This window comes from Bombyx mandarina, chromosome 23, assembly GCF_030267445.1.
Source record: "Bombyx mandarina strain Sakado chromosome 23, ASM3026744v2".
Classification (NCBI taxonomy): Eukaryota; Metazoa; Arthropoda; class Insecta; order Lepidoptera; family Bombycidae; genus Bombyx; species Bombyx mandarina.
In genome coordinates, this window is record NC_143229.1 from 16,490,597 (window position 1) to 16,517,493 (window position 26,897).

At 38.1% G+C, this 26,897-nt stretch overlaps 2 protein-coding genes across 9 annotated transcripts in view; one reads left to right on the forward strand and one right to left on the reverse strand.

Annotated features, from left to right (window-relative positions):
* Positions 1 to 8,338, forward strand: part of swm (Zinc finger protein swm) — a 30,066-nt gene extending 21,728 nt beyond the window's left edge. For 4 of the 8 annotated variants that reach the window (XM_089737783.1, XM_089737784.1, XM_089737787.1 and 1 more), the window contains 6 exons: positions 185 to 288; positions 1,060 to 1,089; positions 2,450 to 2,606; positions 3,487 to 3,615; positions 4,488 to 4,634; positions 5,388 to 8,338. In XM_089737783.1, coding sequence (XP_089593909.1) covers positions 185 to 288; positions 1,060 to 1,089; positions 2,450 to 2,606; positions 3,487 to 3,615; positions 4,488 to 4,634; positions 5,388 to 5,480 — 660 coding nt within the window. In that variant the 3' untranslated portion in view covers positions 5,481 to 8,338. The remainder of the gene's footprint in view (positions 1 to 184; positions 289 to 1,059; positions 1,090 to 2,449; positions 2,607 to 3,486; positions 3,616 to 4,487; positions 4,635 to 5,387) is intronic. The other 4 variants (XM_089737785.1, XM_089737786.1, XM_089737789.1 and 1 more) reach the window with 1 other exon arrangement.
* Positions 8,339 to 13,608: 5,270 nt separating this feature from the next.
* Positions 13,609 to 26,897, reverse strand: part of LOC114246547 (ATP-binding cassette sub-family C member 4) — a 47,758-nt gene continuing 34,469 nt past the window's right edge. The window contains exons 25-34 of the mRNA XM_089737782.1: positions 26,772 to 26,881; positions 26,009 to 26,123; positions 25,050 to 25,239; positions 24,389 to 24,575; positions 23,941 to 24,113; positions 23,268 to 23,384; positions 21,858 to 21,948; positions 21,093 to 21,157; positions 20,234 to 20,333; positions 13,609 to 18,813 (exon numbers count right to left, since the gene is read on the reverse strand). Coding sequence (XP_089593908.1) covers positions 18,775 to 18,813; positions 20,234 to 20,333; positions 21,093 to 21,157; positions 21,858 to 21,948; positions 23,268 to 23,384; positions 23,941 to 24,113; positions 24,389 to 24,575; positions 25,050 to 25,239; positions 26,009 to 26,123; positions 26,772 to 26,881 — 1,187 coding nt within the window. The 3' untranslated portion in view covers positions 13,609 to 18,774. The remainder of the gene's footprint in view (positions 18,814 to 20,233; positions 20,334 to 21,092; positions 21,158 to 21,857; positions 21,949 to 23,267; positions 23,385 to 23,940; positions 24,114 to 24,388; positions 24,576 to 25,049; positions 25,240 to 26,008; positions 26,124 to 26,771; positions 26,882 to 26,897) is intronic.

Sequence of the window (26,897 nt, forward strand, 5' to 3'; positions counted from 1 at the left end):
CACGGCAGAAATAGGCGGGGTGGTGGTACCTACCCGTGCGGACTCACAACACGTCCTACCATCAGGCTGTTCAGTGTTCCAGTTATTGGTTCGCTGTATGAAAGACCAGGGGTTCTTGATTGGCAGCGAAGTTCTTTTTAATAATTATTTCGTTATCAAAAGCGGTGTCATTGTTAATCAACAGGAAGGACAAGACGTGACGGACCTAGCCAAGAAGGTGGCTGAACTTAGAAAACAAATGTCGATACAGTTCCCTACTCATCCGACGGCGAGGAGAGTTCATGCTAGGTAATTAATTTTATTGTGTCTCATTGCAGTAATAAATGATAAGCACATCGATTAACCCCTAAATTCAATGATATTTGTGTTCGAAGTCTAAGTGGAATAATAAGTCCGGCGTAGCCGTTAAAGAATGGTCACCACCGGCTTATAATTGAATTCAAACGTTGACTGACTCGGTGGTGCAGTGATTAGCGGCTCTGACTGTTGCGCCTAGGGTCGCGGGTTCGATTCCCACATCGGGCAAATATTTTTGCGATGAACAAGTTTGTTTGTTCTTTGTCTGGATGTTTATTATTTATATAATTATGTAACTCTAGTTTTTAAAAAGGATTTTCTTGTGTGTCGTTCACTTATAATGATTTGGATTATTTCAGAATGAATAAACAATAAAATACTGAATTGTGTTTTCTGCGATATAATAAGAAAACAACATTTAAAGCCCATACATAAATCTCTTTTAAAATTAATATTTTAAACAGTATTAATAAATTATACGAAATTGAATGACAGACTTCACTAAATGACCCTGAAGAAAAATTCTTTTTAAAAATTAAAGAGTTTTAAATTATAAAGGTTTTTCTGTATGTACCTACATGTATTTATTTCAAAAGTATGTACATTTATTTATTTGTCTCTGGTACCCATAACACAGGGAATCCTAATTTGGGGCCAGATGACCGTGCGTGATTTGTTCCCACTTATTTATTAATCATTACCATTATTATGTGAATATATTGAATTCGATTAAAATTAAATATGGCACAATTCATTTGCAAGCTACTACCGCATAGTGAAAAGGAGATACAGGTGAGAGATAGGAAAACAAATCTTGACGCTAGTGAATTAAAGTCGAATGCCTTTTAGCGAGATATTTATAAACTAATACCGATTCGGTTTTGATGTGTGAAATTTGAAAAGCACAATGTGCGTTAAAATTCGAACCTTATATCTCTTGAGTCAAGATTGGTTGTGTTATGTGGGATGTGATCGAAAAAACAGTAGGGTAGTTGCCGACTTAAAAAATTGAGGTGAAATCCATGCTCATCATCTATATTTGTATTTGGCAAGGAATGGTGGTATTAACAACGTTTTAGTGTACTTTCCAAAAATGAATTATTCTAATATTGGCTCTTTATTTTAAATTTAGTACAAGTGCCTTTTTTTCAAATATTGTGGGTAGATCTAGTGGTCTGTAATCTACTCTTTAAATCCTAACTCAAATTACATTTGTTAGCATTGCATTGTACCTCTTTTGTATTTTACATTGATAATGTTATTAGTGTAAGGAAAACAGTGTTATTAAAGACCATGTTAGTTCGTTCATCCAGAACCCGCAATCGAATGTAAAATGCCATATAAACACATAATTTGCATTACAAAAAAAATTGCAAGAGACTTTATGCGTTGTGGATTTGTTGAAATTTAAATAATCACTTCCTTTTTTGTTTTTTAACCAACCTATTCCTTTGCACCCAATGCAAACACTGGACATGAAAACTGCGAGGGTGGATATCAATTTAACCATGATGCAAATTTTATTTGGTTTCATTATTTTTACAATCGAGGCATAGAGAAAACAAAAACGAAATTATCCATTCCAGGTTCAATTGTTGATGTTAGGTATACGCAACAACCCAAAATTGTCGTAACATAATATATCTCGCTTGTATTCCCAACTTTACACTAGAGCCATAAAACTATTTGAAAAATTCATAATTCATATTACATTTATAGAGATATCAAGTTGAAAATTTGTATGTATTTATAACAATATCGACGGGTGAAAGGATATTTGGTTTAAGCAACATTTCCTTTCAATTATGTTTACACCATTCAAATACCTGAAGAAGATTTTTGTTTTTGAATATTTTTTCCAAATTTTAATACTCTAAACGGCACTCCTGTAAATTAGCAAAAATGTCGCTTATACCAAATAGCTTTCCACCCCTCGATATGATAATATGTGATTAAGCCCAAAAGTCCGACGACAATTCCGCTTTGTTCCGTCGATTTGTTTCTGGAACCCGTAATAGAAGAATAAATTTGTATGTGAAACGTGCAATGTACAGTGTTTTTTTTATAACCAAATTCGAAGTACATTGCGGATCTTTTTTTTAATAGTCTACCCACATTTCTGTTATATAAACGTGTTCTTCGTTTCGACAAGGGGCGGCAGGTTCAACACCCCGACCCGCTTCACCCGGGGCGCTATGTCCGGGAGCAGAGCGTTTAGCGTCAACCAGACCGTGGACCACAGACCCCGGGCGTTGCTGATATCCGGTTTCGAAGCGGACGAACTCGATACGCTCTTGCAACACTTTGCTGTGAGTATTACTATTGCCGGTCGACTTTTGGCGAGAACGCGAGTAGTTAAGTTGTGTGATTTGTTTTATTTTGTCTATTTAGTGTTTCTTTAGGTTTAAATGTGTAATAACGGTTGTTTATTAACTGTTTAATGTCTATGAAAGTGTACAAATGTGGGAAAATGAAACAAAGCCGCTGGACGTAACTTCTCGGGATCCTCCAAAAAGTCTACTGAAAAAATCTCAGTAAATGACCACTATTTTTACTGAGATTATATTTCATTCCTTATCATCTCATTTCATTTAATTTCATCCCAGTTGATTAATATCTCAAATTACTCATTTTCATTCCATTTCATTTCACTCCATATTATCATTTTTCATAAAAATAAGAATATAAATTAAAATAAGATATAACTTAAAAGTCTTAGTTACCAGGTCATAAAATCCCTTAAGATAAAAAATACTATTGGTTACTCTGAGGAAATTAAGTAACGTTTATTTTGAAATTACCCAGTGTATTTATCCTCGGACCCAAAAGACCACGTTCCGAGGCGGATTTGTTTAATTTTCCCATTATTACACGTTTAAAACTACAGAAACACTAAAATCATAAAATAAAATAATTCACACAATTTCACGCTCTACATCATCATCATGATCATCATTCTCGTGCCCTTCTCCCAGTCACATGGGGTCGGCGCAACATGTTTCCTCCTTCCATACTCCTCTATCACATTCCATTTCTTCGTTTACTCCCCTCTTTCACGCAATCCATCCATTTCTTCTTAGGTCTACTTCTTCCTCTATGTATTTCCACATTCATAGTTAGCATTCTTATCATCCTCACTTTCAATTACCAATATAAATCGAATAACAAATTTGTGTTTGTCCTATACAGCAATACGGCGAGGTTCTGAGCAAACATGTGGACATGTCGGTCCCCCAGCTGACGCTGCTGTACAAGGTGCGCGCGCACGCCGAGCAGGCCGCCGCGCACGGCCGCCACTGCAGCGACCGCACGCTCTCCGTGAGTAGCGCGCCGCCGCGCCTGTCTCGTTAAGTCGTCGTGGCCTAAAGGATAAGACGTCCGGTGCATTCGTATGTAGCGATGCATCGGTGTTCGAATCCCGCAGGCGGGTACCAATTTGTCTAATTAAATACGTACTTAACAAACTGTTCACTATTGACTTCCACGGTGAAGGAATAATAACGTCGTGTAATAAAAATCAAACCCGCAAAATTATAATTTGCGTAATTACTGGTGGACCTCTTGGGAGTCCGCACGGGTAGGTACCACCACCCTGCCTATTTCAGTAATGCGTTTCGACTTGAAGGGTGAGGCAGCCGTTGTACTGTACTGAGACCTTAGAACTCTTGTCTCAAGGTCGGTGGCGGCATTTACATTGTAGATGTCTATGGGTAACCACTTAAAACTAGGTGGTCCGTGAACCCGTCCACCCGTCTTAGCAATAAATAAAAAAAATTAAGGTATATAAACGCAAAACATGACTAGATCCTAATGTTACCTACAGATACAGCGACTGTGCATGCATTGATAAAACAAGCAGCCCCGTTTCTTCTTGTTTGAAAAATCTAACGTCGTACACACTACTACATACATTATTACGTATTAGAAATAAGCTCATCAATTAAGGTTTAGGCTGCAAAATGTCTTGTTTAAAACCGTCGACAACGTCAGCCAATACATCCACAGAATATTTGCTCTGCAAATTATTTGGTTCCCCAATTAACTTTTTGAGGTCCCTGCCTCACATCCCTCCTTGATTTAGTGCTCAGCCCCTCCTATGATATATTTACTTATCCTAACAAATTCACGGATCCTTGATACTAAATCGAACTAGAATAGACATTATTATCGATAACTTTGATTTCGAACAGATAACGTGGGTGACGAGCGTCAATAAGACCCTGCACAACAACATCGTGCACTCGAACGCGAACTCAGAGTCCAGGGACGGGCCCGCGCGCAACGGGGGTCCCGCGCCCCCCGTCCGCGTCGACCACAACGACCTCAACAAGGACGAGGTCAGTACACGACACGGTTCATCAGCGAACATGCGCTTTAAGTACGATGCGTTTTAATTATGGAAGTTTACTCTGAGGTCGTTTTAAAAAAGGAAACTTTTAGTATACGAACTATTTTATTTGATTTATACAATATAGATGATCTATGTAACTCTCAGAGCAACCCCGGCAGCCGCACCCGTACTATAAGACAGTTCACCCTCTTCTGACTGTTCTCCGGTCTCCTCTAAAGTCTCTACCTCGGACCGTCTAGTCAGCGGTTCAAGGGTATCAGCATTTTAGGGTTCAGTACAGAGATATAACAGTACGATACTGGTAGTCCGGAGACAATTCCAGTTTCACCAGGACAGATGGGCGTGGAAAGGGATTTGCTAACAGGGTTTGGATTGGAAACGCTTAATTGCATCAGTAACTCTACAAACTGGAAGTGGTGACGCTTTGAGACTGGCCAATAACACACTGCAGATTGAATAGTAGTAGTAAGTCGAGCTGAGGTTACTCGACTGAAAAACCTTGAGTGGAGTCTGTCATTCAGTAATAAAGTTTAGATTTGTATAGTATATGAATACTACTTAAAATATTAATTTTAAAAGAGATCAAGGGCTTTAAATTTTATTTTCTTATTATTTAATAGAAAACGCAATTAAGCCTTGTATTGTTTATTTATTCTGAAGTACTCCATATCATTTGTGTCCCGATGTGTAGATATGTTATTTAAAATCACTTATCATAATAATATGGTTTGCCCATCAGCAACCAGCGCAAGAACAACCCGAGGAGAGCATACTCCGATTCGACGAGGAGGAGGAGGAGGAGGCCGAGGAAGACCGCTCGTGGAGACGTTGACAGCGCGCCCGGCGCCGTGTGCACGCCGCCCCCGGCGACCCCGCGCGACCCTCCGCCACCTGCACGTGCCGCACGCCCCCCGCCCCCGCCCTCACCCTCGCCCTCGTGACCCTGACACGAGCAATACGGGAGTTAATTGCGAGGAAAAACTTTAACCAACGTATTTGGCACGTTCAATGTTGTCAGGAACGAATCGCGTAATAAAGATGTAGGCTGTCCCAAAGGAATAGAGCGTTTTGTATTATAAATATTGTTTGTAAAAATTAAATTTGTTAATTACCCTTAGAGGTTTTCGTTCGCAATTACGTCTCGTATTTTAATTTTAAATCTCTTATACGTTTTAAATAGATATTCAGCGCGTTGTTCGTATCAGAAAATTTGTGTATTTTCTTTTTGAAGTGAAACTTCTTGAGGCGCGTTAGAGTAAAATTTAACTCGCGACAAATTCGTTACGGCTAGAGAGAAAATATATGATTTAGGATGAGCGAGAGTGAGAAAATAGACAGAGCGTCTCGCGAACCACTCGACCGTGGAGAGAGAAAGGACAAAACGATTTAGGTTGTTTCTCTTATACACTGCATTCCCTAATAACAAGAGTAATTTGATTAAAGGATAAAAATGAAGAAAATCACTATATTACACTTAGCAAAAGAAGTTTCACTTCTCTTACTTGCACTCGCAACATGTTTTAATTAGTGGTTTATACAGAAAGGACTCTTGTACCATGTCGTGGCCCGCACGGGTTGGCACAACGACCCTGACTTTTATCGCTGCTAAGTTGCTCCGTTGTTAATCGCGTGCCACCACAATTGTAAATTCAGTCTTGCGTATCACAGTCAATTCCAGCTAATTCATAGCTATATAAAAATTGTTATACATTTGATAGTCTATGCGTAGGGTCTGTCTGGTTTGTTGAGTGAGTAGTTAAATCTTTTCTGTGATATAATCCAGGACTGGACATTTTTTATTTCTCAAAATTTTCCTGCGATCCTTGTACGACTCATCTAAACGTAACGACATTAGGTGACGTCATTTGTGGCCAAAATGTATCGCCAACGCTCTAGTCGTGCTAAAACGTGATTATCACCCACACCTATTTAGTGATTTAAAATATAATATACTAATATTATAAGAAATTCATCATTTAATTCTAAGCGCTTTATTTCAATTAAATTTTAGTTGTCGGTTTGTGTATCACAGAAGTTTTTTTTTACGAAATTGCCCAAGAGTCCTTTGTGTCCGACTTACATAAGTTTTTTTTTTTTTTTCTTTTAATTCAACACTGAACTAAAGAGTCAAAGCTTGGTGACATTTTATTTGACTTGATTATTATCGCATTATTTTCTATAATGAAACCAAGGAGCAACAATAAGATTGATTTGTTATATTGATTTGTTGTATCGTTAAATCTGAAGGGTTAGTGTTAGGGGGTCATAGTTTCAGTATCTCGGTTTTAGTGACGTCACCGTTGAGTGTGCGAACAAGACGAGATATCCTACCGTCTCACTCTTTCAAAGAATTCTGAAAACAAAACTTTGAAAAGTTCACCGTTCAAGTATTTCATTGTATAGTTTAGTAAAGATGAAGTCAATTTCTGTAGCTTTTGTTTTATGTACAGAATTACAATAATAGTTGTATATACTGTATACACATGTTTATGGAAGTTTCCTTAAAACAATTCTCAGCCACAATAACTAAAGAAATGATACTAGAAGTATTATTTGAATTGCCTTAATCGAACCGTTACTATGAAATGCCTTAGAAATTTGAAAAAAGGAAAAGAGATTTGTTGTCTGGTTGTAGAGTCTGACTGAAGTATCGTCGTAGGGCTCCAGTAGGTTCGCTATCAGAGTCGTCCGTCGTGACGAAATTTATTTCGTATGCCACGACAAATCGCAGTTCCACTAGACGTATTGAGAGGCGAGGGTATTGGATGCTGGATCACTGATGCGACAGTCAGCGGTAGAGATAGAGGGAGTGGTCAAACAAGAAAAATAACTTTGATGTATAGCGCGCAATGTACTAGGTATAAAATTTTGATTGACGACTTTGCTTTAGATTGCGCGTTCAGTACTGACCTACCAAAACGACTGGTAGTTTTTGCTTGGCCAATCTAAATTATTTTGTTTTTCGTTAAAATTAAGGTTAATTAATTAAACGTTAATTAATCTCAATCTAACTACTTGTTGAAGGAACAGTTGAAAATGCATAGCTGAAATTGATGCCTTCTATTGATTTGTCGTAGTCTGTTCAAATGAGAGCAATAGCGCTTAAGAGCTTTTTTTCCTTCGCCGATAGCCTAAGGGGCTATTACAGATACGACCGGACGGGTAGGTAGCTCACGGGCTCAACCTGAAATAATTTGATAACACTAGCTCTAGCAAGAGCTGTGCTTCGCAGAATCTGCCACCGGATCGGAAACGCGACCCACTGAGAAGATCCGGCGAGAAACTCAGTGGGCTCTGTCTGTTGAACTCTACGTTGGGAGCTTTAAGTGTGTCTGAATTGCGTTTAAATGTCGCTTTGAATACTGCAACTAAAAGCTCTGCTGGCTTCGTGTTTGGCAACCAGGATTGGTGACAAAAGCGTCCGAAGCGTGTGCTTTCGAACTTGTCGACGGAAAGCTCGGTTTAGTCGTGTACGATAATTTAAGTACAAAAAATACGTTGCAATTAACTCGAAAATAATGTAATTGGGAAATATTAATTCGCGAAAAATAAGCGCGCATTGTACATCAAAGTCAGAACTTTAAGCTTAGTTAAGGCTCTGGTATGTTCGTTGTGGGTGTTGCGAGGCAGCACACGTAGCGAGCTTATTTCGAAGCTTTTTGGCGGAATTCGCGTCGGGACCGCATTTGAATTTAAAGAAAGCTACATTTAAAAAAAAAACATCTTCATTATCAATAGAGCCCTCGTTAAGGATGCGATCTAGATTTGTTTGTTGATGATGACGCAAAAGAATTATTTATACACAAATAGGATATATAATATAGTATTTTTTTGTTGTTTCATTTTTTTCTATATATTATTATATGTAAATTTAGATGTAAGTTTGAGTGTGATTTTATGTTCGAAATTGTCTTTTGCTGATAATTAAAGGAACGTTATTTTGCTTTTCGAGATTAGATTAAGATCGTTCCGATGTCTTTGGTGTTTATAATTGATTGTTTATCGCCGAATTCAGAAGAAAAATAATGGCTTTTAATCTCATATCGGTGGGCGAAAGGCCCATTTGGCTTGAGCGATATTTTTACAAATTAACTGGAGAGCCATTTAAAGCTTAAAATTTGGAAACAAGTATCGTAAGATAAAACTTCAGATATTTGAATGGAGTAAATTTAATTGAAGTTCAATTAAAAACATTGAGTTGTTGATGCTGATACCAAATTAATCGCACTTTTAGTTAAAGAGATAAATGTCGCTTAAACCAAATAGCCTTTTTTACCTTTCAATATCTTTACTAACTATAATTTTAACTAACTAGTTACTTAAGTTTTATATTCGTATAGTACCAAGTAATTAATATTATGAACATATTAAAAATGAAATGAATATCTGAAAATATGGCTCGACGATAAACAATACATTATGTATGTCAAAGATTCGTTTGATAAATTTTGTAAATAGAAACGTTTTTTTTTTAGATAAATAAAGACCGGTTGTCTGATCGTTATACGCCCGTCTCGCTCTCTCGCGCCTGTGTGCGAAAGAGCGAACAGATACTGACCCAGAGAGAGATAGAGAGAGGACTAATTGAAACAGCAATAATTAGTTTTATAATTTAGCTTTACTTTGATTGTTGGGTTCTCTGGGTATAACGATCGTGTTGGTCCCCTGTGGAATCGCGCTAAGGTATATACATATTTATAAAATTCTTTAATTTTAGTTTATAATTATAATTTTTGAGATCCAATTTTTTTTATTGTCTACGATTGTTTTCCTCCTAAAGTTTTAGTTTCGATTCGTTGTAACAATCGACAGTAATTGTTTTGTTTATAAAATTTGACGGTAGTTTGATTTTTTTTCTTAATGCTAATTAAAAATGCGTTTCATAAAGGGGATGATATCTTGGCGCGATTCTTTCGCTAATTGTAAATAGTTTAATTAGTCAAAAACAGTAGTTTGTTAAAGCTGACTTAAAAGTTAAGTTGTTTGTAATGAATGAGGAAACTTGAAAAAAAATATATACGAGAGAATGCGTTTTGAATGAAAAAAAAAGACCTTCGGATACACGTTGAGAGAAAAAAATATAGCAATAATAAAGAAAAAAAAATAACGGCAAAAGAATATTTTTTGAAATTCGAATTATTTTTTGAGAAGGCGACCGACTTGGTTAGAGAAAAAAAAAAGATTGAAATGCCCGAGATTGTGTAACTGTGAAAAGAGTATGTAAAAAAAACTTGGGTCGCCTGAATAAAAAAAAAAATAAAAAAAATTATCACTTGGTTTTTCTAGTGAGAAGTCTAAAAATCAGGGCTTCTGCCCTAATTACAGGTTTAATTGAAGATTACAAGGGTGCTAAAAAGGAAAATTAATTTCAAGACTGATTTTTGAAGACCTGAAGACTGAAGCAATAAAGTTTTATCGAAGATTGTATTCGTTTTTTTCCCTCCAAATTTTTTTAAATAAAATTTTATGTGTGTAGATTCATTTATTACCCGGAATGAGATATTTGTGTTTATGTGGTCGGAAGTTAGATCTAGAAAGCCTCTTGGGAGTTCCTTAGGGGTTTTTTTTTAGTGTAGATAGAAAAATTCGTAGTTAAATGAGTTCTTATTGTCCTTGTAGGCAGACGAGTATACTCATTCGCCTCATGGTGAGGGCCGTCGCCCATTGACCTCAGCAAAGCCGCTGCCTACCTTTCATTAGTACTCTTTCCCATACAAATTGCTCAAATTTAAAATAATGTCGAGGTTATTTGGTTGAAGCGAGCTTAAAGTTTAAAATTTGAAAAAAGATCATAAAAAACTTCAGCTATTTGAATGTGGTAAACATATGTAGGTAACTGAAGTTCAATTAAAAATATCGAATTCTTGATAGTACATATAAAACACATACTTCATTACAAACAGAATGTCGCGTATTAACCGAAATATCGCTTAAAAGGTAAAAGGTAACAAAATTAAATATTTTAAAGAAAATTACAGGATTTAATAATTTTTAAATATTTTTATTATAGAAAAATTTACAGTATTTAGGTTTGTTGAGAATGCAATACTAATGAAATCTGAAAGTGTTATTAGCAATGCATATTTTTTTAAAGCGGACCTCTTAATAATTTCATTACTTAAAATGCTGTGAGACGAAGTGTTCTTTACCCCAGATATTTTAACATTTAACTCTTAAGTTTGTGCAGGTTACATGGTGGGATGCAGTTCGCGGACGGGGCGAGTGATCTTAGCTCCTCGGTATCTTCGCAAACATCAGAGGCCCAGTCTACTTCCCGGAAATATTAAATCTTAAACCTTTAATGCTTAATTTAATATTAATATTTTACAAAAATGTAATTGAATAATTGTAATTTTTTAGTTTTTCGATTATAATACCTTATTGTGTAGGTACCTGTGCTTGATTTCAAAGAGTACATTATCCTTTTCTAAACTAAAAGAGAATGTTAAAACTTATTTTTTTAAATGTTTTGTTATGCCACTTCAATTCTAAAGCAGCAATATGTACATTTGTCTTCTGAATGGTTCATTAGGCCTGTTTTGGTGTGCAATAAAGTCGACGGTATTGTTTGTCACCTCAACTCTAGTCTGGCTGAATTTCCATTTACTAGTTTTTGGCTTAATAATAATAATGAATATTTAATTGACATTGCTAAGCATCACCGTCTTTTTCGTTAAATTTTGTACAATATCTACCATTTATTTTCAATCCTAAAATATGATCTTGTAGTTTTACCCGGTCTATTATTGATGAAATCGGTTTTAGATTTTTGTTAAAAATGTTATATTGCGGATTGATAAAATCGAATTAGACCGCGGCGGGTGCCCTGCTTTGGCAAACTCATTGTGTATGTATCCGTAGCGTACAGAAAAATAATAAACATTTTTTGGACGAAATACCTGTTTCATTTTCCATTCAGTGACGAACTCGTCGCCAAACTGAGTCGACCTGGGACGAGAAATTTTATGACCATTTTTTTACTGTTAAACCCAATATAGATCAATAATAACGTTTAACAAATGTAAATGATGCAATTAGTACATAATTACATATCGACGCTTGAAAGGCAAAGTGACTATGCGGCAATGCGTGAACTTTACAGTAGACTAATATAAAGTTGGAATACCTGAAAAAAGATTTTTTAACGAATCTAGCTGTAGGATTGAAATGATTTTAATAGACCTACAAATTATAAACGGATCCTCAGGGTGGCGGCGATAATTGAGACAATTTACATCCACACGAAATATTATATTCTCTTTAGTACACGTTACGGCGCGGCGGCCACGATGAGAGGGTTCTCGTGTCGTGCCGCTTTGTCGAAGTGGGCAATAGAGATATGCTAACCGCCGGTATTTATACAATCATCTTGACCTATTTAAATACAAACTTAGTAGGTAATATTAAACATTGTTCATCTTAATTATTCTGCTGATTATTTACGTACAATTATTATTTAATAATATCGAAATATGTAACATAAATAGCATTAAGGCTTATTGCGCCGTAAGGTTTATTGCGCCAGAAGCTGTCAAGCGGAAGGCGCCAATAAAATATTATAAGTATAAAGAAATAGGAATGAACTATTTACTTGATTATGAAATTACTAATTATATTATAAGACAATAATAAGTTCTATATATTTCCTAAGTTCGTAAATAATTAATTATGTGAGGCCGGAAGTGTTGCTCGATAACAAAATATATATTTTTTTGCGCATCGAATATGGTTATTGCCTATCATTTATGTATAAAGCAGTTATTGTCGCTTAGTCACGTTTGCCTTTCAAGCGTCAATATGCATTACCCTAATTAATCGTACATGTCAGAACTTTGATTAGCTCTGAAATGTCATCAATCGTGCCTTCTGGTGACGCCACCACAGATTTACCCGAAAACTACTTCTTTTGTACATAATTTCAACCATATTGGATTGTAACAATGATCTAGGTATTGAATTCTATGTGCAAGAGTAGTATTCATTTAACAGTCTATATCCTTAGACGCGTGTGACTTGGTTAGTGTTTGCATTGGCTGAAAACATTTTGGCAGTTTATTTTTATTTTTTATTGCTTAGATGGATGGATGAGCTCACAGCCCACCTGATGTTAAGTGGTTACTGGAGCCCATAGACATCTACAACGTAAATGCGCCACCCAGCTTGAGATATAAGTTCTAAGGTATCAGTATAGTTACAACGGCTACCCTACCCTTCGAACCGAAACGCATTACTGCTTCGCGGCGGAAATAGGCGGGGTGGTGGTACCTACCCGTGCGGACTCGCAAGAGGTCCTACCACCAGTGATTACGCAAATTATAATTTTGCGGGTTTGATTTTTATTACACGATGTTATTCCTTCACCGTGGAAGTCAATCGTGAACATTAGTTAAGTACGTATTTCATTAGAAAAATGGTACCCCCATCGCTACATACGAATGCACTGGACGTTGTATCCTTTAGGTCATGACGACTTCAAAAAGATGAAAATGAAACTGGATAACGGTTGCATATTAACAGTGTTTTTTAATTTCGGTGTTGGGTAGAGGAGAAAGGTCCTTGGTTCTTAGTTTTTTTCAATATAAGGCAATTCAGGCAATATCAGCGTTACACTAGCGTGTAGGTGAGCTCTCGGGGCTCAAACCGGAGGTGTTGCTGACACTGGCCCTAGTAAGAGCAGTGCTTCGCAGAATCTACCACAGGATCGGAAACGCGACCCACTGAGATGACCCGGCGTGAAACTCAGTGGGCTGTGTCTATGGGATGCTGCCATCCGTTCTGAGAAAAACTCGGAATCAAAGTTTTATTCTATGCCCTCTGAAATAGCAGCGTCAGTATACTGAAATCTACATACACAGACGCCTATCGGTGGTCACGATGTCATAAAGGTAAAATAAAATACGCACGTATAATTGCTTTAATTTCCATCACGTAAGATAGAGATTCAAATCAAACTGCCAATCTTTAAAAAAATCAATATATTTCACTAATAACATAATCACGTCCACAATACGGACAATAAGTTGCTAATACAATTAAGCTACATAATTAGTATACAAATTTACCAATTAAATCCCTCAAAACGAAAATAATTAGTATTAAACTTTTGAAGTTCACAATAATAACTTTGATTATGAAAAAACTTAAGCATAGCAGCGGACACAAAAAAGAATTTAGACAATTTTCCTTTTTAATATTCTGTAACTTGACTATAGCAGCGTTGATAAACGTGCCAAACTAATAATTTAGTTAGAAAACTTCTTTATAAAAACTTCTTCAGGGTAGCTATGGATTGGCCGCATCGTGTGATAATTACAAAAAGTTGAGGATAATTCTACAGCGGCATCGGCGACGATATTCTCATTCTTTCATTTCCAAAATAATGCCTAGAACGACCTCCGTGTCGGAAAGTGAATATTCCAAGCCTTGAACACTGGCAGCACCGGAACTAAAGTCAAACTCATAACTTTTTCTAAATGTCTAAAGACGAACGCACTCTGAGGAATTTAACTGACATAATTCAGCATTACCGATTTTAAAATAAGTACAATTTGTTCGCGTTTGAATCAGGAGACCATAGGCCGCGCCATCGTTAATAACTATTAGAATATTTGAGGTCGTCAGCGCAAAAGTGACCTGACCCATAATTCATATTCGTGTTTATGTATTGCAATTTATTTAGTACATAATAAATTTTGATTCAAAACTACTGAACTAGGTATGAGTCGCATCCCTAGTTTCAGACATAGATAACAGATGCCTTTGTGAACTTTATTTTTGCGCGTATTTTTTTGCCGGCGAAGTATTGTAAAATTAAATTCAAACCTCAATATTTCGATAATAACTATGGTAAGCTTAGGCCACTTTTGCGCTGACCGCCTCATTTATGAGTCTCTTACGTAATCGCCATCACGTGAACATAATTATATAGTTCACAAAACATACATGTTTATTTGATAACAAAAAATTCGATAATCAAAGGTAGAGTTATTTTGAGTACACGCTTATGAGAATTTCGTTACTATAATTGTAAATAGCTTTAACAAAAACCGACTTCAAATAGAAAAAGACATTCCAAAACAAATTAATATACACTAAAAACAATAATCATCGAAATCGGTTGGCGTGATATTGATTTATTGAGTTATTCATCTATTTGTCGCGCGCGTACTTAATGCAAATTTCAGACTTATATGGTTTTCTCATGTATACCATTATCAGAACTAGACTAAATTGAAATGGGTCCACACGGGAAGCGTCACCTTTCTAATAAAAAAAAGATTAACAAAATCGATTAACCCAGTGGAAAGTTATTAGGTAAACAGACATTAAAAAAAACATAGTCGAATTGAGAACTTCCTCCCTTTTTGAAGTCGGTTAAAAATGAAATCATCAATAGGAATCTAAGTATTATGAAACAAATTCTGTCTGCTTCTGTTTCTTCGCTTACTTCTGTTAAATTAAGCTACAGATTTTGGTACGGTTTTCACTAATATAATAGGAGACATTAATTACCATTTTTAAGATTTTTGAGTTTTCACATTGAATGAAGGTGTTATGTGCCTATAAACCATATTAGACCTTAAAGCTCCGGGTTTAAAGGCAAATTTTGGAAATTGCATGCGATAAAGGAGTTACATATGAAGAAAAAGTACAAGTAGGTAACAAAAGTTTTTTGCCGGTTTTCTCAAAATTAACAAATTGTGTCATATCCCCTTCATCCACTCATGTCTTCAATATTCGAACAAGGTTTGCGTATATAAATTATATATATTTTGGTCTGATATTAATTTTAAGCATCTTAATTAAGACAGTTATCTATACCTATATATAAAAATGAATTACTGTTCGTTAGTCTCGCTAAAACTCGAGAACGGCTGGACCGATTTGGCTAATTTTGGTCTTGAATTATTTGTGAAAGTCCAGAGAAGGTTTAAAAGGTAGATAAATATGAAAATGCCTTGGAATTAAATAAAAACAACAATTTTGTTTTTCCCTTAATGTGTCCCCCAAAAGTTTAGGTCTTTTATTCATTGATTGAGGCACTACGAAGTCTGCCGGGTCAGCTAGTATAAAAATAAAAATAAATCATAGATCCACACGACTACGGCTGGACAAATCTTAAGAGAAAATTTTATCGACACGAGCGGAAAACTATTTAAATAATATTTCTATAAATATCCATTATTGTATTAGATAAAGATCTGTCGACTATCCGAAATGAGTTCAAATGAAATGTGGATATAAAAAAATATTGTTTAACTAAACACAGAAAATAAAATAAAAAATATATAAATCTTGCAAGTTTATAGACAAATTGATCAAATTTTATCAATTTGTCGTTCGTCAAAATATACAAAATCCTTCATTAAAAATAAAATATAGGATAGGTAATATGTTAGTGCCATCTACAGGAGCAATGAGAAACTAATCGAAGCGAAGCCATCTAGTGGCCGACGCCCGTAAACATTTTTGTTGAGTGTTTGAGTTGCTTATCTATAATTAATTTATGTGTATTATCTACGGACGCAAAGATTGCAATGAATACGTGTGAACCATACCGTAGATGGAACCATAGTACTTTCGACTCTACGAATAAACTTTTTTTTCGATAATCGCAACGACAAAGGCACGTTTTTAAGTCCAAAAAAATAGTGAAATAACTATTCAGTGAATCAGTGAGAATTTCCAAAGATTTAAACTACATTGGACTTTTCGGAATTTTGTCCAATCTCACATTTTATCAGTGAACCGCCATTGGCTAAAACTTTCTTCAAATTGCCAAGAGGTTCCTTGATACAGAATCGGTCAGAACTGATGAGTTAACATGCCCTGTGGACATGACTCTTCACGACGCAGGGGAGGGGGTAAGTGGTGTGAAGTTATCCGTTTCGCTCTATCTATACCTTTTCGACGGGCCACACTCAGAAAACACTAAATCAAACTACAAATAATTTATTTATCCAATAATAATTAATATAATTATATATAAAAAATAAACAATTGCCTATTAAACGAATCGAGAATTAAACTATTTTTTTTTTTAAATAAGTAACATTGTATTTTTTTTATTGGTAACTTTAAGTAAAAATGTTTATCACAATTGTGTCCAATCTCACTTTTAAAATTTTACATTCGCATTAAAATTTAAATAAATGCTTAATTGACATTCACAAAATTGAATTAGCTTATTTGTAAGCGACTTCGTCTATCATTGTCCAATTAATTGGTAATTGTTTTAAGGCTTACAGAAGAGGGGAATTTAGGACCAGTATGGACCTAATAAGTACACAATAAAAGATAATTAACTACTAATTAAGCACTTTAGTTTCTTTTAAGTTAATTTAAGAGTGATTTTTTTGTAATTTTTTTTAACATTAATTTTAGATGGTAAAACGGCACGCCCGATTTTAAGAGGTCACCGACGTTTATATAATGGCGAGGTCCATGGGACAATATATATAGGTTTACTTTAGTTTACTCACGGTAGTATAATTTGAACCTGTTTATTATCCATTATGTAAAAGATTATAGTACATAGCTGAGCACATAAGCTACGAATTTTACTGAAACATTTAAAAAAACATTTTCGAAAAACATGACTAAACATACGGAACACATATTTTTATTTTTGTAAACAGTTTTGTTATGTGTGACGTCATATGTGGCCAAAGTAAACTGCGGTCTAACCTAAGTAGAATAAATACACTCTAAAGCATAACGACTGGCCACATGTGACGTCACGAACTGGGATGTCTTATTCGGCGATTAAAAATGTAAGTCAGTCAATAGTGATGATTAAATTATCGTTTTAATTTATTTAAAAATCTTTATATAATTCGTTTTATATACCATTTGTTACTTTTATGGGATAGAATCTTAAAATTATCTACATAATTATATATTATATGTATATAATCGACAATAGGTAAGTTTAAATGCACTATGCAATTTTAAAGGCGTGTATATATATTTTTTTTATTGCTTACATTGGTGGACGAGCTCACAGCCCACCTGGTGTTAAGTGGTTACTGGAGCCCATAGACATCCACGACGTAAATGCGCCACCCACCTTGAGATATAAGTTCTAAGGTCTCAGGTATAGTTACAACGGCTGCCCCACCCTTCAAACCGAAACGCATTACTGCTTCACGGTAGAAATAGGTAGGGTGGTGGTACCCACCCGCGCGGACTCACAAGAGGTCCTACCACCAGTAAAGTATATACATATTTGAATATTTGTGTATATTTGAATTGACTTAACAACATTGATTCTTCATAATATATTCGATAATAAGCACCAATTTTGTTTAAATGCGTTGAAATGATTCGAAGAAATAATTCGACTTAAATTAGAGTTTAGCAATGGCAAAGTTTCAGAAAAAAAATGCGTCTATTTGTTACGACGTAACATGTCAATATTTTTAGAAGAGCTCACGGCTCACCTGGTGTTAAGTGATTACCGGCGCCCGTGGTCATCTACAATGTAAATGGCGCCACCCACCTTGAGATACGAGTTCTAAGATTTACAATTCGTTTTTGAGTTTATACAATACTTACTTGACAAGTGTTTGTCATTGGTCAATAACAATAATTTTGAAAGAAAATTCGTTTGAAGTCACTCAAAAAATAAAAAATAATAAATGTCTCAAATCAATACGTCACGACTTTTTGGTAAAATCCATTGCGCGTATCACCAGCGGGGTCAACGCCCTCACGCGACCGCGACTTCACTTCGCTCTACACTGCGGGCGCGCGATCATTCTTAAAACGTACTTAAGAGGGTAGTTTTGGTTTACTTGCCATTTCATAGGGTACATGGCACTAAAATCGACCCTATTCTTCACAAATAGTACACACGACAACCATGATTGTTATTATTTAATAAATTGTGACCTTAATCTCTTGCTTATACGGACGCATTTCCATTAAATTTGACTTTACGGGTGCCTTCGAATGACCAATCCGAAGAACTGGAGTTCGGAGACTAGGTGATGTCCGGGTGATGTCCAACAGCAAGAGCGGATTCCGTTAAGCTTGTCTAGTCGATACTATGTTCACCTTAATACTATCGTTTTAAGTTTGCGAGTGTGACGATAGATTGTCATAGTCAATACCGCGAATTGTTCTTAAGTAGATTTTTTCTTTTCCAACCACGTCTTGTAGCTCTGAAACAAAACAAAATAAAATCGACTTCGATAAACGACTCGATGGTACAGTGGTTAGCGTTCCTAGCTGTTGCGCCGCGGGTCGTGGGTTCGATTCCAGTATTTTTTTTATATATATATATATATATCTATACTAATATATAAATCTACAGTGGTTTTTACGGATGTTCCGTTATAGCTACTGAACCGTGCATCCGACTGACGTGTAACTTGGTATCCATGTAGAAAATACATGTACTTAATGGATAGGCTAATATTTATATGAGTATTGGACTTTCTAATAATAATGACAATAAATAATAATGTTAACTTTAAATTCCCAACGAAGCGGGCGAGTACGGCTAGTATAGTATATATGTGTAAAGAAAAACCTTTTTTCTCCTACCTACGCCGAAAGTTCGGTTTCCCTCCCGCTGTACAGGGAAGAAAGTGTAACTTTTCCTCCCTGGGTACAAGTGCGCATGCGCGTTAGTGTCTACGTCAGCTCTCACGCACCTAAAGTTCTCCGCCATTGTTGTGCTCGGGTAATTTGCAATATTGTGTTTAGTGTAAAAGTGAAATAAACAAAAGGCAATAAAATTTTATAGTGAAGTATTAAACAAAGATGCGTTCATCAGACAGTTCTTATTTAATTAGTAGTAGTTTATTTAAAAATTAAAAAACAGTTAAATGGTTTTTTTTATGAGTATGGGGGGGCTCCTCCCCCCTACCCCCGACAGGGCTTCGCCCCTGGACCCCGGCTCGGTACTCCACGAACTTTCGGCCTGGTAGGAGAAAAAATAGTATGTGCACTACGGGAGAAAAGTTGGACATTTCCTGCCACGTGTTTGCCATTTTACACTCGGAAGGAAATGTCCAACTTTTCTCCCTTGGTGTACAATGTACTATTTTATGTAATATTTATATAAAACTTTTTTAGTTAAAAAAAAGGGTTTTTCTTATATGGATTGACTGAACTCTCTGTCATAAAAAAAAGTGGAAAATATTGGCTTCTAGACACAGATCTATATAAAAATATGCAAAAAATAGGCAAAAAGGTAACAGTTTAAATGCCACTGTCTGGTGAGTTTATTTTATTATCCTTGTAGGGAGACGAGCACACGGCCCACCTGATAGTGAGTGGTTACCGTCGCCCATGGACTTCAGCAATGTCAGGGGCAGAGCCGAGCCGCTGCCTACCACAACTTTGTCTAACGATCATCTTCTCTTTATAAGCTTTTTAGTGTTATCAGAAAGCGAATTGCAGTATTTGTCAGATTTTATTGACCCAGTAATACGTCAATTATTAAGAGAAAACACAATACGTTAGATTTTAAATCTTATGGCGTTAGTGGTTAGGGTCGAATTTCGATTGTTCGACACTAGGGTCTGTAGAAACCGGTCAACATCGACCAGGCTGTCGGAAGGCGCCAATACGTACCTCTGCTGCGGCTCTCCTCAGCATGGCTGCCGTTTCCTTCCCCGTCTGCTCGACCAGGGTCTTGAAAACTCCCGTCGCCTCCAGCTCGGAGTCAGCGGACCTGCGGGGTAAATTTTGAAGGTGGCAAATATTACTTTCTGACCTGATTTGAAAGTCGATGAAACGAGAAAAAAGCGACACTGAAAAGAGATAGCTGTATACATCCATAGGACCAGCGGTGCTCAAAGTTTTATCGACTATGACACTTTTCAGCAGATATAACTTTTTTTAAAGGATTTTGTGAACTGGTAACTAAGACCTTTAGGTCAATTCTTATTTTAATTTATTTTAACTTATTTTAATATGGAGTGAAATGAAATGACATGGGATGAAATTATATAATCTCAATAAAATGGTGATAATTTACTGAGTATTTTTCAGTGTACTTTTTGGACGATCCCGAGAAGCTACGTCCGGCGGCTTTGTTCCATTTTCCCACATTTGTGCACTTTCACAGATATTAAACAATTAATAAACCACCATTATTGCACATTTAAACCTGAAGAAACACTAAATAGACAAAATAAAACAAATCACACAACTTCACTCTTAGCGTTTCCGCCAGTCCCAGTAGATATAAAATTATCGGCGACCCCCCAGATAGGGAGAACAGTAGGATAATACGAGCTGCTAAATCTATCGCAGAATAAAAAAATTGGCGACTCCTAATAAGCCTCCTGGCGGCCACCACAAGGATCGTGACCTCTGATTTGAGGACTACTGCACTATATAGATTACTCTTGAACGTCTAGTTTGTGCGTGCGGACAGTACAAACGTTTTTTTTATTATTAGATAGATAATATTTTTTAGGTAACTCACTTCTCAGAGTAGGTCCTGGATCTGTGCACCGCGCCCTCGCATTCCTCCGGCACGGCAAGTGGCGCCTAAGGACAGGGTTGGAATAGTTTAGTAGAAATAATTTATCTGTATCATAAGACATCAATATTTTATTTATATCAAAATGCGTTGTGAAAAAATCAAACCCGCAAAATTCTGATTTGCGTAATGCTGGTGGTAGGACGTGTTGTGAGTCCGCGCGGGTAGGTACCACCACCCTGCCGAGTTCTGCCGTGAAGCAGTAATGCGTTTCGGTTTGAAGAGTGAGGCGGCCGTTGTACTGTTAAAAGTGAGACCTTAGAACTTATATTTCAAGGGGGGTGGATTTACGCTATAGGTAAAAAAAAAATGGTGCGCACGCAACTTGGTGCACGTGAGAGAAGTGAAATTTCTTTTCCCGTGTGTAGTATAGTGGTTTTCTTCATTTTTTATCCTTAAATAAAATTTCTCTTGTAATAGTGAATGTTGTGTATAAGAGAAACGACCTAGCTCGCTTTTTCCTTTCCCTCCCTCACGGTCGAGTGGTTCGCGAGACGCTCTGTCTATTATCTCACTCTCGCTCTTCCTCAATTGTATCTTTTCTCTCTAGCCGTAACGAATCTGTCGCGATTTAAATTTTACTCTCAACGCGCCTAAAGAAGTTTTACTTCATAGAAGATAAACACTCAACGAGCGACCTAGCTTGACCGTCACGCTAATGTGATGGGAGTTACTACGGCTCGGAGTACACCAGCAGGGCAGGAGTACCTGGTTCTTGGACAGCAGCGTCCTCCGGGCCTGCTCCGGGCCGCTCTGCGTCAGGAGCTCGTGGGGGTGACCGGATTCCACAATGCGCCCCCTGGTGGAGAACATCATGGGTTTTAGTTGAGACAATTAGCTCGTCTATGAAGTCTTGGAGGTGCGACCTCACAGAAAAGAGAGTACATTGTAGGCAACGAACCATAAACAACTAAGCAATTTAAAAATTAATTCTTATACCTACTAGTGGTTCCGCAGTAGTCGAAATTCGACTATAATTAATTGGAATTATAAGTTTGAACATTGTTATGGTTCTATTGTCAAAGGCTATTAATATACATCTATAATCACAGATTTCGCCAAGACTACACTATAGACAAATAATATTAAAGACAAACAATATTAATCTATTCTCAATTTGACTTTAACAATTAACAAAAGAAAATATATGCGTGTGTGTCAAATACACGGTAGTGTGTGTAATGATTTTCTTATTGATTTAATGTATTTTAATGCGTAATTTAAATAAAATAACATTCTGCACTCCCTCTCTATATTCTCTATAAGTGTGGGAAATTTCATAATCCTCCGTCCGCGCAATTTTCATAAAAAAAAGTTTTTGCTTTACGTATTATAATAATATATGTAAAGAAAACATTTAGTGTTGGGGTCCAAGGGGAAGTTTTGTTGAGTTCCAAAGAGTTAGTATGTCGTTTGAGCACCTTTATTATATTGGTTGAACACAGATGGTAACGTCTTAACGAGTGCGTGTTGCTAAGTGCACTGCTCTAAGAACATAATAAAATAACCTGACACCACAATGACGACGCACGGCGTGTTCCACGTATTGGTTAGGTATGTGCAAACCGTACATTTAGTAATTAAAACCTTTAAAACTGTTTAGTTTAAGGAAAATGATTTTTCTTGATCGAAATCACACGGCTTTTTTAAATATTAATTTAATAAATAATATTTCAAAGAAAACAAAAACAAAATACGCTTTTATAGAAAATCCTACATATCTTACACTATTTTAAATTAAATTTTATTAAAATTTATTTTCTATTTTTTAGTTGGATTTTCTATAAAATCGTGTTTTGTTAGTTTTTTTAAACTATTATTTATTTTTCAATTATTAGTTGAATTTAAATTTTTTCAATATTTTTTTGTCATCGGTCCTTAATAAGTATGCCAAATTTCGAGTTAATACGACGTTTTGAAGGGGGTCAAATTCATGTTCAAAGATTCCGTTACAAACATACATACATACGTATGAAGCTAATAAAGGCGTATTAAAAAGAGATGAAATGGCTTTGAATGTTGTTTTATAATGATAAGGCTAGAGCCCCGTGAGGTCACTTACTCGTTCGGTAAATCTAGCATGACTCCTCATAGAATATAGGAGTTTGATATGCTTACTTGTCCATGACAATGACCCTGTCGTAGTCCATGACCGTGTTTAGTCTGTGAGCGATCGTGAGCACGGTCGCGTTTGAGAACTTCGTCCTTATCGTGCGCTGGATCTGCTTGTCCGTTCTGTTGGGAAACAAATGAATATGAAACGCTTTTGTTGTGAATACACGCAGACAAGACGGTGAGTGGTGACCGTCGCCCGTGGACCACAGCTTTTTTTATTCTTACCTCTGCTGATAGCCTTGAGAGGCTATATCAGCTTCACCCTAACGTGTAGGTGAGCTCACGGGACTCATACCAGAGTGTTACTAACACGAACCCTAGCAAGAGCAGTGCTTCGCAGAATCTACCACCGGATCGAAATCGCGACCCCTTGAAAAGATGCGACGAGAAACTCAGTGGGCTGTGTCGGTGGGTTAATTTACTCGCCGAGCCCTTTGTCGCAAGCGACGGGTTCGACGAGGACGGTGACCGGTGCTTGAGGTACCTAAAAGCACCGTTAGTGGATCGGGAGGATCCGTAGATCCGTAATGACGTGTTTAGGGCGACGTCGACTGTTTACCATTCGGTCTACAGTATGAGGCATCAACAATGCCAGGACAAAGCATTGTCTACACGCGTTTATCAGTCTGTCATCCCGTGCCGGTCCCCCCAACCCCCCTCCCCCCGGAGTGCTCACTCGGTGTCCACGTTGGCGGTGGCCTCATCCAGCAGCAGCACGCTGGAGCCGGCCAGCGCGGCGCGCGCCAAGCACAGCAACTGTCTCTGACCGGACGACAGGGAGCCCCCGCCGTCTCCCAGCTTCGTATTCAGGCCTGCAGGTAGACTGGAGACCAGATCCAGCAATTCCACCTACGAAGGATGTGTAGTTGTATTTTTATAGAATTTACAAATAAGTGTTTAAATTTTGTATTTATGCATCGGTTCTGGAGGCGTGAGGTGTCGCCCTGTGTTCATGGGTGAATAGGGTCCTATCTTGTGTGTTTGGGGTTGATCATGTTTCACCATGTGTTCATGAGTGGGTCGTGTCTTGCCATGTATGCTTGGGGTCAGTCATGTCCTGTCTTGTGTGCTTGGGTGGGTGGGGTTCTGCCTTGTGTGCTTATGTGTGTCGTGTCCCCCTGTACCTGTTCGAGCGCGGCGTATATCTGCGCGTCGGTGGCGGAGTGCGTGGGGTCGAGGTTGTCCCGGAGCGAGGCGGCGAAGAGCGCGGGGCGCTGCGGCAGGGCGCACAGCCGCGAGCGCCAGCAGCGCAGCCCCACCTGCTCGGCCGTCACGCGGTCCACCGACACCGTGCCCGCGATGCGGCTCAACCTGGGGGAGGAGGGGTACGTCACACGGGCACTGCTTGTGGAGGACATTTAACTCGAAGTCATCGTGGCCTAAACGATAAGACGTCCGGTGCATTCGTATGTAGCGATGCACCGGTGTGCGAATCCCGCAGGCGGGTACCAATTTTTCTGATGAAATACGTACTTAGGAAATCTTCACGATTGACTCCCATGGTGAAAGGATAACAAACACTGTATAATAAAAATGAAACCCGCAAAATTATAATTTGCGTAATTACTGGTGGTAGGATCTCTTATGAGTCCGCACGGGTAGGTACCACCGCCCTGCCTATTTCTGCCGTGAAGCAGTAACGCGTTTCGGTTTGAAGGGCGGGGCAGCCGTTGTAACTTGCAATCAGGCGTTCCAGTTCGAGGGGTGGGAAAGTTGCTAAAGCATGATTGAGACATCGAAAGCTATCTAAGCTAGGATTTGACTGCGGAACCCGAAAACCCTTACCTAAATAAAGCGTTGAGCAGCGAACTCTTTCCCGCCCCTGTCCTGCCGACTACAGCCACCTTCTCCGCCGGCTGGACCTTGAAGCTGACTCCCTTGATCGCGTAGACCGGGGCCTCGGGTCTTGGAGCCTCGTTCTGCCCTTTAGGCGGTTTCTCGTACTCCAAATACACGTTTTCGAAGGAAATTTCGCCTGCAGGAAGATTTAGTTGTATTTAAGACCTGGATTTTGGTCTGGAACTTGGTTATTGGGCCGTATGTTAGTCTACCAGTAAAAGAACTGTTCTCGACTCCTACACACCCTGTATATGCTGGGATAGCAACATTCTTGCGGGACTCGTGTGTGAGGACAATGGATAGCAACGTTCTCGGAGTACCACACCAGAATGATAATGGTACCGGGTAGTGGTATGTCCGAAAGGATACCACAATATCGCGTAACAGTTCCAAGAGTTGGAACACCAGTTTCCTTATACATTTGAGACTTCTTCAACTTCAAGGTCTAAAGTTAATCAATAAGAGTGAAGAAAATTTTCAGACCGAAGTCAGTGGGTTATCTTGAACTATATTTCTTATATTGCTTAGATGTTTGGACTGGTCACCGAAGCACATAGACCTCAACAACGGTAAACGCCACCACCCACTTTGAGATACGAGTTCTAAGGTCTCAGTATAGTTACAGCGGCTGCCCCACCCTTTAAGCCGAAACGCATTACTGCTACGCCAGAAATAGGCAGGGTGGTGGTACCTTTTCTTTACTGCCTTTGTAGGCAAACGAGCATATAGCCCGTCTGATAGTGAGTGGTTACCGTCGCCATGAACGTCAGCAATGCCTACCAAGCCTGTGCGGACTCACAAGTCGTCCTACCAGCAGATATCATCATCTTCATTGTACCAGTATCTTCAATTTACTGTTTCATCTATCATTATTTTGTAACAGTGGTACCGGTTGGAGACATTACCTTTAGTTGGCCACTTGCTGAGGTCCAGACCCGGGTGGTTCTTCCTGATGGCGGCCTCGTCCGTCTCCAGAGGATGTTCCGAGGGCAGATTTGTGTACTCCAATATCCTTTCCACCTGTTTCGATTAATGTTAAATTAGTGAGCGAAACTCATATTCGCGTGTTGAATTTAGCTTTTTGGTCTTATTTGAGGCTCGAATTAGCGCACGGCCCGGCCGATCTTGAGACAAATCGCGGCGTGAGTAGAAGTTTGCAGTTGTATTGAGTGATGGTCCTCCTACCGTTCTCACAACAACACGCGACCGAAATAGGCAGAATCCGGATAGGCACATCTAGTAACTTAGATTTTGGTTTGCAGTTCCAGAGTCTCAAAGACTCAAACCCCCAATTCATATGTTAAAAATACCGGTTCGCTTTGTACACACCAGGGCTTTGATACGACTTGTCCATAATTGTTTTTAACTGGTGGTTGAGCGATCTTCAGACCTATCTTTTGTCAAGTGATTACCGGAGTCCGGAGACCTCAACAACGTAAACTTCAACCCATCTTGAGACGTGAGTTCTAAGGTCCCAATTTCCACAGTACAACAACTGCATTACCCTACAAACCGAAACGCATTACTGTTTCGCTGCAGAAATAGAACGGGCCTTTTTTATCAGGCATGGGCCCGAACTTCCAATGCATTGTCCACGCCTAGGGGACACGCAGGGTAGGCAGGGTCTTCCACCAGTTCATCACCATCACAAGCTCAGGATCAACTTACGGACGTCATCTGGTTCTCGACCTCGGCAGTCTGTCTCATTCCGTACTGGCACATCCCCACCAAGCCTATGACCTGCGTTATGGCCAAACCGACGCTCCCCCCTATAGTATCTGTGAAATAGGGCAC